This window comes from Filicampus tigris, chromosome 12 (assembly GCF_054856515.1).
Source record: "Filicampus tigris isolate MCC_2025a chromosome 12, RoL_Ftig_1.0, whole genome shotgun sequence".
Classification (NCBI taxonomy): Eukaryota; Metazoa; Chordata; class Actinopteri; order Syngnathiformes; family Syngnathidae; genus Filicampus; species Filicampus tigris.
The window spans coordinates 5,850,001-5,865,227 of record NC_141228.1 but is presented as its reverse complement, the minus strand read 5'-3'; the positions used below and the strand labels follow the sequence as shown (position 1 = coordinate 5,865,227).

The window sequence follows — 15,227 nt, the reverse complement described above, 5'->3', positions numbered from 1 at the left end:
GGAAGCCACACAAATATGGGGAAAACTTCCAAACTCCACACAAGAAGGCCAAAACTGAGATTTGAACAATAAACCACAGAACTGTGAGACAGATGTGCAAACCATGAGACAACCATGCTGCGTGAATAAAACATATGCAAAAAACAGATTAATATTGTGTTTCTGGAATATGAGTTAAGCAGCAAAATCCACCTGTTTTTAGCCATCTAAGGGGGCGGCCATTTTGTCACTTGTGTCGACTGAAAATGACATCACAAATGCTCAGGGCTCAGATAACCACCAATCATGCCTCATCTTCAGAAAACAGGTGAGCTGTGATTGGTCGTTACCTGAGCCCTAAACAGTGGCCTGGGTGGCACAGGCCCACCCAGATTGACAGACTGCCCACCCAATGAGATTCATGGAAAAATACAAACTTTGAATTTTTTTGTAAATTATTAAATTATTTTTGAATTTGTGTTTTTTATTTTATTGAATATTAAGAATTGCACAATTGTGGTTGCCTAATGAGATCTGAACTTCATATTATTCAATTGATCATTTTATTTGAATATAGGTTGTGTCGAGATCGGAGGATTGTGCTCAGTGAGAGAAATATTCATGCCCACCCTGATTTGTCCAGGCCCACCCATTAGCCTCGTTCTGGCTCCGCCCCTGGCCCTAAGCAACTGTGATGTCATTTTCAGTTGACAGAAGTGACAAAATGCCCATCCCCAGAGATGGCAAAAAATTTGTGGATTAACTCTTATTCCACAAATGCAATATTTATCAGAATGCCTTGTTTGAACTAATGGGCTTGCATAGAACATATTCTTGAAAAAAATTATGTTTGGGTTGACTTCCACTTTAAGCAGCAAAAGCCACCCGTTTTTATCCATCTAATTGGGCGGCCATTTTGTCACAACCTACCTGTTTTCTTAAGATGAGTTGTGATTGGCTGTTACCTGAGCCCTGAGCAACTGTGATGTCATTTTCCGTCGATAGCAAGTGACAAAATGGCCGCCCCCTTGGATGGATAAAAATAGGTGGATTTTGCTGGTTAATTCATATTCCACAAACACAATATTAAATATGTGCCGTGATTCGACTTGTGGGGCTGCATAGAACATATTGTTGTGAAGACCATTTTTGGGTTGACTTTCTCTCATGCACATTTATGTTATATATAATAATTGGCAAGCGCAACCAATGTGTCAAGTGACCTGAGTCGTAGAGTATTTTTGTGCTTCAACAATTTTGTCAAGTGCTTACAGACCCCTATGTCATGCTGACTTTGTGTGTCCATCATGAAATAGGTAGTTTGTGTCAGGTTTATGGTGTCAGGCCAGTTTATTTAGTGAGGCGCCACAGTGGCTAGCCAAACAAACAAGTGATGTCCGATGCTGTTTGAGTGAGCAAACTCTCAGGGAGAAGGGAAGTGGAAAACTTTGTTACTATCTTTCTCTTTGCTTTCTGTGTCAATCTGCGTCTGAGGCTGCAGTAATTAGGTTTTGTTCGTGACCAATGAGAGGGCTGAAGAATGTTTACATTCAGTGCGTATCCCCACCAAAGTGTTGTTGTCACGGGCAACAGCCGGTCTCTAACGGCCTGCTTTGAATAGGAGGGAGAATAGTCTGCTTGTCCACTTGTCTCTTAGCACTATTCACCGATGAGTGTGCATGCGTGTGGGTGTGTGTGTGGGTGTGTGTGTGTGTGTGTGTGTGTGTGTGTGTGAAAGAGAGATATGCATGGGGTGCACACATTATTAGAGTGTTAGCATTGATGAGACCCAGACAGTTAGGGCAAACATGTTCTACTCTCTGTCCTCTTTTTTCCTGCCTGCTAGTCTCAGCTGTTATTCAGACATCCCAGTGAACTAAACTATCCATGGAAAATGCTCAGACATGCGACAGTGATTATCCATACAGTTAAATTCTGCCTTGTCTACCTACATTTACCACCAGAAAGCCCCACTGGCAGATGTTTTCTCTGCCAACAATTACTTTGTAATATTATTGCCAAATACCAGGGGTGTCACTAAGTTTTATGGATGTGGGGTGGGCACAGCCCCTAGGAGATGCACAGGATGTAACGTTGCATGCGAGCACACATTTTACAAACAGCCAACAAATACTGAGAAATTGCTTTTTCATGTTTTTAGACAGATTTAACAAAGACACTGCCTTCGCCCATTGACGGCTGGGATAGGCTCCAGCAACTCCCCGCGACCCTATATAGGATAAGCGGTTTGGAAGATGACATGATGACATGACATGACAAAGACACAATACTGTGTACAAGTTTTAATTCACCGTTACATTTGCAGTGTTGTTTTTCCAGTCTGTTTTTTTAAGTCCACGAGCATAGGAACTGTGTTCATATAATTATTTATTATTATTATTACTATTATTATTACTACTATTATTATTATTATTATTATTGGTGTCCTTATCATATACAGTATGAGATTTTTGGGGGGAAGTAAAATAGGTGCCTAAGCACAATAAAAATTGCAGAACAATAATTAAAAGAGGCAACCAATTCAGGGTGTCCCCCGCCTACTGCCCGAAGACAGCTGGGATAGGCTCCAGCACACCCCGCGACCCTTGTGAGGATAAGCGGTATTGATAATGGGTGGATGGATAATTAAAAAGAAATAAAAACTCTCGTTATTAAATGAGTCTTATAAATGTGATGCATATATATGCATATATTTCAGGGTGTACCCCGACCTTGCCCAAAGTCAGCTGGGATAGGCTCAAGCTCATCCGTGACCCTCGTGATCTTTATCAATGTGAAAACAACTGATCATGTTAATGATTTTGCCCAGTAATTACCAACCAACATTTAATAATGTTGGAAAAAGATATATATCCGTACAACACTTTAATCCTATAAATATCTGCAAGTATTTACTTCCAAATGATCACTTCTACAACATGCATAGGAAATGACAATGTCCCATCACTGGTGAGCTATTTGTAGACTATGTGCTACTTATGTGCTACTTACTTGTTCTTGGTGGGTACCTGTGCACAGGCACCATGTTGGTGACCCTTGCCCTAGACAAAGTGTTTGCTAAGTATTCTAACATAAATATAATTTGTAATGGTGGTCTTAAACTAAACTTTTAAGCTTTTAAATCTGATTTGGTGATTGGAAAAGCTAAATTAAACAACAAGACATAAAGACCTTTGGCCCTAATTGATTCAATTAATTTGTCGGACCCCAGTGTTCTTCAACAGATTAGCTAACTCTCATCAGATCCTTTCTCCTCAACACACTCATTATAGCCCACTAAGTAACTGAGACATGCCCAGAGCGGTTGTAGTCAGGCTCTGTTTACACCCTGTCCAAATCCCTGGTGTGTGTGCATTTGCGTGTGTGCTTGTGTATATGCCGTCTGCATGTGTTTCATCTCGCGCTCTAAGACCCCATTGCCCTATCCCCCACATCACAGCTGTCATCCAGTCACCGAGACTGGAGACAAGGTCACATGACCGCAGGAGTTTTAGCCTTGTCACTTGATGCTGTTTGTGTTTGAGTAACTATTGCCAAGACATGGGCATGCAAACATATAAAGGCCAGACGTTCACACCCTGTACTTAAAACATTCGATCCTTGCCCCTGCAGTCACAGTTTGGACTTTATTTAAGTTCCCTTTCTTTTCAAATAACCCCATCTGTTCATGTAATTCATTAACATAATTAAAAGATGAAAAAAAACCTGTGCAAACACAGGTTTAATATGCTGTTGTTGAAATGTGATGATTTGTGTTTAAGGATGACAAATCGCTATTATGTGGCTAGCCAGGTGATTGCAGCTGTACAAAGACATGAACACACAGACATGTATGTTAACTGACCCATGAGGTGCTGAAAGTCACGGATAAATAGGTGTCTCTCCCCCTTTCCTCTCCCAGTTGTCTGTGTGCGTGTGGGTGTGTGTGTGCGTGTGTGTGTGTGTGTGTGTGTCAGGATGCCATTAGATTGACATCAGCATGTTGAAATGGCAAGTTTCAAACATAGGCACACACCATTGGTGTACAGTCACTGCAGATGGGAGGGAGCAGTGCACTGTATTAGTTGCAAGAAATACAGCAGGTCACGCCATTGGGCTCTTTATCACGTGTCTATAAATAATATTGGCTTGTGAAAATTACTTATTTTGAATTACATGAACAGTATTTGAATGAATTTGAATTTGAATTTGAATCAGATCTCAAACGTCAAAATAAACAATCAGCACTCCAAATAACAAATAATGTTGCAGATAGATTGGATTGGATCGTTAATGCACATTTCAAATTTTCATGTTGTGCAATGTACTTCTTATACAAATGTCTTCTCTGGCACGCTATTTTCTTTATCCATATACACATTTAAAATATTTAATTGCAGTAATATCCTCCTCCTCGTAGCTGACGTGTCTGCGGTGACGTCCTCTGTCATTTCAGGTTTCTGGTTGCTGTGTCTGTGGCTGTCTACGTTATTCTGTATTATTTTCTTTCCAGTTTCTTATTAAGGTGCTTGATATTTAAGTGTACTGTCCCACGAAAGCACTTATTCAGTGTTTTATGACTGCATTTCGATATCTTAGCAATTAGCCACAATTAGACAAACTTGACTTTTGAAGATCTCTCTCATGGGGACACATCATGTAGCCTACGTCTCGTGAATCTCTATAGCCATACCTTATTTCATGTTAGTCTCTTCAAAGTGAATGAATAAATGTGTAGTAAATCAGATTTCCTGCAAATTCTAATTGATTTAATCATGTTCATCTTAGCAGTTACATGTTAGATGTTACATGGTACATGTGTCTGTGAGTGCGAAGGGAATTTCGCTCCAGCACACCCCGCGACCCTTGTGAGGATAAGCGGTATCGATAATGGATGGATGGATAAATGAACTGGATTATAAACCCCAATATAGAACTACACTGAAAAAAATGTATGCTGAATTTAATCCATTTTATTTCATCAAGTGGTTGCACAAAATAAAATCATCTGGATCCAGATACATTTTTTAAATTAGATTTATAGTCTACTTAAAAATATGTATTTTTTTTTTAAGTAGATATATATTCTATTTGAAAATATGTATCTGCATCCAGATTATTTTATTTCGTGCAACCACTTGATCAAATAAAATTGAGTAAATTCACCTAAAACCTTATACTGTGTACAAAGTTTAAATGTATGTTTTTCTTTAAAAGACGTTCTACTTTTGTAGCTACTCTAGCTGGGAGCTACTATTATCATTTTATTGTAGCTTCGCTTGTTACATGGTGGGTGGCTTCGGTGTAGTGAAGCTTCATTTAATGTACTGTAGAATAACATTTATTTTAGCTCACTACAGTTTCCAAGTATCTTACCCAACACTGACCTCACTTCTCAGACAGTACAGTGGTCAACAATTGTATTCATCAACTCCCGGAGCTGTGGGGGGGCCTTGGCCGCGGTCCCGCCTCACGGGTCCCTCGTGGCTTTGCGTGCAGGTCAACAGGGCTTAAAAGCAAATTGATCCTGTCAATTGTATGGGAAGCTTGAGAGCAGAAACCCAACTGTCAAAACATGGTTACTTTTTAATCACTGGTTAAGTACATTCAACGGACTTAACTTTAACAGTGCTGTTATCTTGTTGTTCAAATGTCAGTTAACTTTAATCGGCTGTTAACTTGACGTTAAAGTTAACACACCTAAGGACCACTGCTAACTTTTTAACGGTGTGGTGAACTCTCAAGATGGCAATAGAGAGATAAAGCACCCATACATTTTAGACACCGCTTTCAAAAGGGGCATGTTGCTATTTTAAAACAAGTAATTTTTTTGCAGTTACTGTTAACATCTCACATTTTTTAAAAATCGGACTGGGATGATTTATGATGAAATGTATTTGCCAAATAATGTCATCAAATTTCAAATTTACTTGAAAGTAATGTGGTGTGACCGGTTGGGGGTGCCAGGCCAACCGCCGTGTACCCGTTTGCCCCAAGAAATGACACACGTCAATGGAGTTCAGAGGATCAGCAATCTGCTTCTTTTATTTATTCTAGCCCAAGGTGAAAGTGTCTAGTAACACCAGTCTCTTGAATAGAAGGCACTGTTGGGCGCCGTGGGAGTCTCTTGCCGGGCTCTTGAAGGCCACTTTCCCCCCCTCACTCAATGGGTATCGCATTACTTAAGGGTCCCGATCAATCCAGCTGCCATCCCTGTCCAGTGCCACCTCGGTCCAGAGCCTGCGGTTATGACCTCACAGCAACGTCGCATTAAAACTCATCACACCACAACATGCATTTAAAAACAAGAGAATAAAAAAAAGAGTTCAAGTGAGGGCCAACCCGCAGTCCACGTCCACACAAGGCAGGCAAGCACGTCAGGGAATGGCGGATGGGCAGCAGCTCGGGAGTGGGGGTCTCGAACCAGCAGGTCGGCAAGAACTCAGTCACTCATCGAGTGTTTGGTTCTCAGTCCAAAAATCACCCTCCCCCATGGACAGTGCAGTGCAGCCCAGCAGTCACTTCAGCCCTCTCACACAACGTGTTGCACCTGTGTCTCTCGCGCAATGTCTGACAACCCTATCTGCGATAGACTCTAGCTCACCAGTGACCCTAATGAGGAAATGCTGGATCGAAAGTGGATGAGAGTACCAAAATGTACCTATTGAATGGAACACACACAATTAATAATACAATTCAAAGATAATATTTTATGTATAATTTTAGAATCATTAACGTCAGATGCATGCATCGGTGTAGCAATTTGGCATGTCGAAATTGGCGATGTCCAAATTATGTGTAGCCAACGGATTTAAGACTAACTCACACAAGTGAGCGAGCAGACCAAAGCGATTCAACCAGAGGTAAAGGCAGCGGCAGTCAGACTGGGGAAAATGGACAGAATAATGAAAACACACCATCAGTGGGACAAGACTTGCTAGTGGAGGGGCTTGCTGACCAGGCTAAAATCATATGATGCTGTCCTGTGTTTTTGTCTGTTAAAATATACAGTACTTCAACCATGAAGAAAACCACTACGTGTTTATTCTGGGGTGCACAAATTGGCCAACTTCGCAAATATTAGCTGTTTAACTCAGGGCTATGTAAACAGCTATGATAAACACTGTAAACTCCCAGCGAAAATAATGTGTCAGGCATGACTGTGTAAAATGTTGAGATGTGTGTTATGTTTATGTTTCAAGAAAACTCTTAAAGGGACAGCAGCAAGTATTCCTGGACACCTGGTTACCATCCAGTGTGTTTATCATACATTTTGTCACAATTGCTAAAGACTAAATAACTGACCATAAACTTGTCTTTGTGAAGTACAACTTTACATAAACAAATGGCTACTATATACAGTATACAAGACTGAATATCAATAGCAGCAAGGACAGTCAGCAGCAATAGTGTAGCAGAAGAACTATATATATATATATATATACATATATATATATATATATACATATATATATATATATATATATATATATATATATATACATATATATATATATATATATATATATATATATATATATATATATATCAATAAATAGTCTAACGGTACATACGAGCAGTTGATAGTGAATTAAGCACCAGCAGTATTAATTATAAACTGCGGCGTATGACCATACATGAATAACCCTATCAACAAAATCCTGTACTATTTTATGCATTATGTATACTGTATGTATGCAGATTGAATTTTTTAAAAAAGCAGAAATAATACACCACAGCACTGTATGTGACAAACACAACAAATGTGTTTGTTAATGTCATGAAATGCGTGGAGGGAAAAAATTAAGTGCAATATAAGGTATTTAGTTAAAAGAAAACACCTGGGCAAGACAGAGGGGAGGAGAGAGCTAACACCAGGGACCGGGATGACAAGCACAGGTGGACTCAATAACTCAATGAGAGACAGACAAAGGAACACAGGGAAAAACATGAAACTAAAGTCAAAAACCAAACTCAAGAGACAGACTATGGCAGTTAATAGGATGTAATTACTTTCTCCTGTCTTCTCTTTTCTCCAGACACCTTTGATTCACTCGTGTCCTTTACATCTAATTTGACCAGCACCTTGTTTGACAGCGCCTACTCCAGCCTTGCATCAGAGTGTCGGCCTCATGTGCTTCACCTTTTCAATGACATTAATCGCCATCTTTCGGGGGACCCTAATTCCTCATTGGAACGCGCAATTGGGAGTTTCTTCAATGACCTCTTCCCACTGGTCTACCGCCGACTTCTCAACCCTGGTATTGGCCACACGTCACCCCGGTCTTTTTCTTCTTCGTCCTCACCCAGTCATGAAGACTGCCTGCGGATGACACGGCAGGATGTCAGTCCCTTTGGGCCCCATCCTGGACTCCTGGTCTCCAGTCTTTCTCGTGCGCTGGGAGTAGGCCGAACACTGAGTCGATTGCTAAGATTGGCTGGGGATGTTGTGGATGCAACAGAAAAGGCAACATTATCCAGAGAGTGTGGGCGGGGCTTAGTGAGGATGCAGTATTGCTCCCATTGCAGAGGTCTGACATTGATCAGGCCCTGTACTGGACTCTGTGTTAATGTTATGAGAGGATGCCTGGTAAGTTTACCCTTTTCTTGACTTTATATGCATTGTTTTGATATTCGTATATTAAGGGACTAATGACAAGGGAAGCTAGTTGCTTGTGTTGTTTGTATCATTATCTATTCCTCATTAGCATGTCACATCCTCATACTAAAATGTTGTGTAGTTGAGTTGTTTTACGCTTGATCACAATATGACATTCATCACTCCTATCTGCATAGTTCTTACTTGATCAGGACAATGTGAGGACTTTCTGTTCCTGCCAATTAAGTTGTACAGTGTGACTGTAAAATTCAGTCTGATGAATCTTCATTTCTCAATGCCATTCTTTATTTTAGGTGGGGATATCCGAACTTGCCGCACCCTGGAGAAGTTTGGTCGTATTGCTCCAAAGATTAGCTGCAAGGTTAGCAACCAGCAGCAACCACAACAGCATGGAGCTAGCGCTGTTGGCCGTCCGGAATCATGTGAATGATGCCATCCTGCACGCCCAGCTGCATGGTCCACGCATCACAGCCATTGTAAGTAGAGAAAACGGGGATCGGTGGAGTAGCATTAGAGAGCAGTCCCACAGATGGCTGCACACTCTTTAAAGGGGAACAACCAAAACATATTTTTTCGAGAATTTGTTTTATGCAGGTCCACCAGTTGAAACAAGACATTCTGATTCATATTGTGTTTGTGGAATATGAGAAAAACACTTCTGTCGACTGAAAATGACATCACAGTTGCTCAGGTAACGACCAATCACAGCTCACCTGTTTTCTGAAGCTGAGCCATGATTGGTCGAGCCCTGAGCATCTGTGATGTCATTTTCAGTCGACAGAAGTGACAAAATGGCCGCCCCCTGAGATGGCTAAAAGTGGGTGTATTTTGCTGCACATTTCACAAACGCAATATTAATCAAAATGCAATTGTCAATCAACTGTCTCAACTAGTGGGCCTGCATAGAATAGTTTGGGTTGACTTCCTCTTAAAGATTTGTCACATGTTAAAATAGCCATCCATCCAACAGGGTTTCATTCTAAACCAGAATGAGCTCAATCGTGCTTACATCCATATATAATCCTATCATTAGAATTTTGGACACAGAGTCACGAAAGCTGTGGGTTTCTTTCAGCTCGTCAGTTGGACCTCCTCACAAAAGCCTCACACCTAGATGGGCTAAAAACAGATTCGCGCTTTAGAGAATCTGGGCTTTCCTTCTGTCTTTGTGTGAATGTGCGTGTGAATTCAAATCCAGTGTCAGACAAAGGCTCTGGTTGGCTGGACAACCGATACCCAGAATGCTGCTTGTTTCTGAGTGATGAGAACGTTTCTGTGGCTAATCTCTGGACAAACAGACGACACAACTTCCCGCACACACTGTGGCAGGAAGCAATAGAGAAGCCGGCCAACATTTGCGAGAACACTGTGGACTTAGTGGAGTAGATTCCTGGGAAGTAAACAAACACACACAAACGTAATCGTGCTAATAAGAGAATAGTACTTCATTTAATGTTTGATTAGGCCTTCCATTCATTACACATCAAGCCAATGCTAACATCCAACCTGTTTAACAGTTTGCATGTTCTCGATGCAAAATTTCAGGAGCAGAAGCTGCGACCACTGTAGACTGTGAATCATTTTAACCCTATATTGCCTAGCGCATCAAATTTGATACAAGAATTTCAAAGCCTTCTTGCATCATCATATGGTAAAAATTTTCCTCGAAACCCTTTTGTGTACAATCTGATACTTGTCTTCTACCCCCTGGTGGATGCATTTTTCACTACAACAATTTGGACACAGTACAAGGGACAATCCAAGATGGCCTGCTTAAGCTAGTTACTAACTTGCTGAATCAAGGTCAAAATAATTGTGATTTTGACCCTTTTTCAGTGAGATTTTCACAGATTTTTTTGCTTTTTTGGCACTTTTGTAAATTGTATAACTGTGCAGAAAATGTATGTTCAAATTTGATACTACAGGTAAAAACCAGAATTTTGTGCAAAATTCCTAATTATCAATGACACATTTTTTTCTTGGTGCTTTATCCATTATATTGACTGTCATGCACGATAAAATGTTTTAATCAATCAATTACACCAATTACTGATTAAAAGGTAATGTTTAGACCAAATAAGTCTATTCAAAAACCATCTATCCATCCATCCGTCCATCAATCCATCCATTCATTATCTGCACCGCTTATCCTCACAAGGGTCGCAGGGAGTACTGGAGCCTCTCCCAGCTGTCTTCGGGCAGTAGGCGGGGGACACCCCGAATTGGTTGCCAGCCAATCGCAGGGCACACAGAGACAACCAAACATCCACACTCACAATCACACCTAGGGGCAAATTAGAGTGTCCAATCAACCTACCATTAATGTTTTTGGAATGTGTGAGGAAACTGGGGGACCCGGAGAAAACCCACGCAGGCACGGGGAGAACCTGCAAACTCCACACAGGAGAGCCTGGGCCGGATTCGAACCCATGTCCTCCGCACTGTGAGGCGGACGTGCCAACCAATCGTCCACCGTGCCGCCCTATTAAAAAAACAATAAACCTAAATATACATACTAATATGTACTTTAGATGGCTAAACGGTGCTACAATGCTGAAGATGTCCACCGCTTCTTCCATGGCAATTCGATTGACATAAGGGGTTGATGTCTGCAGATGATGAAGTGTTAGATAAGGATTGCTGATGTGATGTCTCGAGATTGATTTAAGAAATTGGTGACATTGCTGCATTTTCAAGATAATCTCTGTGTGTAGATGCAAAGAAGGATAAATTATGAAAAGTGAGGCCATGGCTGGAAAAACTGCGAGAACAATGTCTTCATATAACTCCTGAAGAACATCACGCAGTTGATGAAATCATGGTTCCATTCAAAGGAAGATCTCATCTGAAAGTTTACATGCCAGCAAAACCTAATAAATGGGGCTTCAAAATGCGGGGACGTGCAGGACAAAGTGGTTTCATGTATGACTTTGATGTTCGTCAAGGTTACTATTGTTCAATGGTATGTATGTTATGTAGTGTTGAATCACAAAACAGATCAAAATGTACCATTTATCAGTGTTTTTCAAACTCTGTGCCGCGGCACACTGGTGATGTCAGGTGTGCCGTGGGAAATGATCTAATTTGTGTGCCTGTGCGGTCTAGCGCCTGGCAGCGTAATCATGTCTTTACAACATTGTAGTACTCTTCCATACCAGCAGGTAGCAGCAGCAGCAGGTAGCTAATTGTCTTCGTTTAGAGAAAAGCGAATTCGTGACGCATGTTTATCCACACTGAGTAAGTATCAATAGGAAAGATTAGAAAATACTTTTTTGGGGGGGTTTATTTAATTCCTATTCAAGACGTTATAATATAACGTCATTCTTCAATGTTCAATGTTAAAAAAATGCTTATATAAACAATATAACACTTATATATAAGCTTTTTTTCACAATGTCAGCTGGTGGTGTGCTGCGGGATTTTTTCAATTGAATAAATATGCCTTGACTCCAAAAGGTTTGAAAAACACTGCCGTATATCCTCAAATAGTGACCACAGCTCCAACAGATGCCATGCCTCAATAATTCACTCATTGTCCAACTGAACAACTAAACGCTTCACCAACAACTTTCTACTGCGTCTGGGAAAAAAAAAATTCAAATAAAATGATGGCGTCACTAGGTGGCTGTCATATTTAGATTCTAGAATGAAAACCTATGCAGGCATGGGGAGAACATGCAAGATCCAAAACCGAGGCCTCTTAACTGTGAGGCAGATGTGCTAGCCTATGCAGTGCTTGTCATCATTTTGTAATATATTATCCCAATTATGTAGGAATATCCATTTGTCATTATTTAAAATCCTTATAAAAAATGATTGTCAACAATTTCTTTCAGATGATTCAATGTTCCAGCTTCTGCTGTCCCAGGTGGTACTGAGATTAATTGCATATGCAGTGTGTATGTGTGGGGGAGACTACTGCATAATCTAGTACTGTATGCCTTTCTAAACTGGATCATGAATGTTTTTCTATTCTTAATGGTGTGCTCAGGTAGAGAAGGTGTGTGGGTCACTGGCAGCTGGTTCCGATATGATAAATGGACATCTTAACAGCTCATATGTTACAACACCCACTGCCCGGATGACGCAAAGACCCTCAAAGAGGGTGTCCATGACCTCTCTCTCAATGGGCTCTGGTGCTTATCCAAGTCTTCAGCTACAGTCTCAGAGGTGAGGTGCATACAGTGAATGTGTATAGTGTTATTAATATCTGAGGTGACTTGAGGCACGGTGGTCGACTGGTTAGCACTGTTCTCCCCGTGCCTGCGTGGGTTTTCTCCGGGTACTCCGGTTTCCTCCCACATTCCAAAAGCATGCATGGTAGGTTAATTGGACACTCTAAATTTCCCCGAGGTGTGATTGTGAGTGCTGATGTTTGTTTGTCTCCGTGTGCCCTGTGATTGGCTGGCAACCAGTTCAGGGTGTACCCCGCCTACTGCCCGAAGAGAGCTGGGATAGGCTCCAGCACACCTTGTGAGGACAAGCGGATTCGATAATGGATGGATGGATGGCTGACTTGTGTTGGGACTGAAAATATAATTGCAAGATTCAAAGGGAACATTGACCAAAATTCAATTATCAGATAGCATTCTTGTCATAGAGGAGGCACATCTCATAATTTGCACATGTGATTCTCTTTAGGTCATTCCCTCTGAAAGGATCCAGAGGTGACAAGAGCCGTAGTCTTAAAAAATTATCAAGGTAAATTCATTTGCATAAGTAAGATCCTCCTAGATAATGAAGTGCAACAGCTTGAATAAAAAATCTTATAAAAGAAAATGTTGCCTTTTAAATAAATCTGCATATGTTTCAGGGAGTTTGAGGGCTCTATCCAGCGATACGAGTTGTTTTTCTCAGAGCTACCTGAGATGCTGTGTGAAAGTGAAATGGAAGTTGAGCAGCATACGTGTTGGAGTGGTCAAGACGTTGTAGAGAGGTAAATAAGTGCATCAAATAATATTGATACAATGACTTATGATACATCATATCTTGTAAGATACATCTAAGTGAGAATGTAAGGATTTCAATTAGCTTTTTTGGGTGTCTTTTTTTCCCTTTGGAATCAGCGATCACTGAGGAAATGTTTAATGTTGACCGTTTTTACAGAATTCATATTAACTGCCATTCTTCAGTATTCCTTGATATCACTGGTGTCGGGTGAAATCCTCACACCTCCAAAATGATCACTGAAAAAAATGGCAAGTTTGTTCAACCATTATCATTGCATCATCAAAAACAGTGAGCCATTTTCAACACTTTAGATTCATCATTTTTTTATTGAAAAAATGACAGACACACACACACACATGTGTGGACTGACTAACAGAATATAGTACATTTGTGAAAAATGTCGTTTACCCCATTGTCATAAGAAGGGTTCTATTCCAAAACACTATAATTAAAGCACAATAAAGAGAGAAGAGAAAATGTCATATTACCCAGACCTACAAATTAAAAAAAAAAAAAAAAAAAAAAAAATATATATATATATATATATATATATATATATATATATATAATTTATTTATTTATTTATTTATTTAAGCTATTAAATCAACGCCAGCGATAAGAGAGTTGGTAGCTTTCTAATATCAACAATGGTACCGTTGATTGCTATGAATAAAGGTTAGCAATTGGACTTGGTGGTGTGAAATCTACTTTGAAATTAGTATTGATAGGCATTAAATGACAGAAAAACATGAAGTAGCCTCGATGCTTTATTGTAGTAGTAATGCAAAGATCATTGTTTTCAGGATGTTTGTATGTGTGTTTCCATCTTAGGAGACGACAGGGTGGTAGAGGTTGTTGAGTTTGTTTTCGTCGCCTTACTAATGGTGATTACATGGTCAGCCTAAACTTGTAACAAGACAAATGAGCAAACACACACACACTTCGAGCAGGTCATTCCACAGCAACATAGAACCAAGGACACACATATGACGGGCTCTTTTCCTAAATGCTTTAATGAGAGATAACGAGAAGAGAAAAATTACATGTCCGGATGTACAAATTTCAAAAGATTAATTTTTTGTCATTACATCATTTAGGGCTGCAGCTAATGATTTTTTAAAATGGTTGATTAATCTGTTGATTACTTTGACAATTAATTGATGAATCAGATTAAAAATAAAAAACAAGTTTAAATTTCCATCTCTTTATTATTAAAAAAGGACATTTTCAAATTGACAGTGCATGGACATAATGCTCTCTGCCGAACTTCCTGTCTTCTCTAAAGTGTATTTTGTGCCACACAAAGACCATCCGGCGCTGGATCGTTCACATAAAAAGTGGAATCTCACTCTGTAGATTTATTTCATCGTATTGGCTGGAAACAATATGGCGTCATTCTTTCAGGATTAATGCCTTAGAATAGATGCAAACCCATCCAGCGAAGCTGTCGGTGTATATCCATGTGTAGTAGTCCAACGTATCTAATGACGTGTTTAATGAACATGGCGGCCAGCTACACTATTTTTTAAATCGTTTTTAACGCAATTTAATGTCCAAGAATAATAATGATTAATCAAATTAATTATAGACAAAATACTACGTTTTTACTGCTGAAAATGGCGTACACATGATTCTTTTACTATGTAAATAAATCATCAAATTTATTATTTTTGCACAA

At 40.0% G+C, this 15,227-nt stretch overlaps 1 protein-coding gene across 1 annotated transcript in view; it reads left to right on the top strand.

Moving 5' to 3' along the window:
* The window catches only part of LOC147138149 (glypican-5-like), a 45,860-nt gene that overhangs the window by 3,480 nt on the left and 27,153 nt on the right, over positions 1-15,227 (top strand). Inside the window, exons 3-7 of the mRNA XM_086047466.1 lie at positions 8,019-8,569; positions 8,893-9,075; positions 12,591-12,769; positions 13,241-13,300; positions 13,413-13,535. Of these exons, the coding sequence (XP_085903592.1) occupies positions 8,019-8,569; positions 8,893-9,075; positions 12,591-12,769; positions 13,241-13,300; positions 13,413-13,535 (1,096 nt within the window). The remainder of the gene's footprint in view (positions 1-8,018; positions 8,570-8,892; positions 9,076-12,590; positions 12,770-13,240; positions 13,301-13,412; positions 13,536-15,227) is intronic.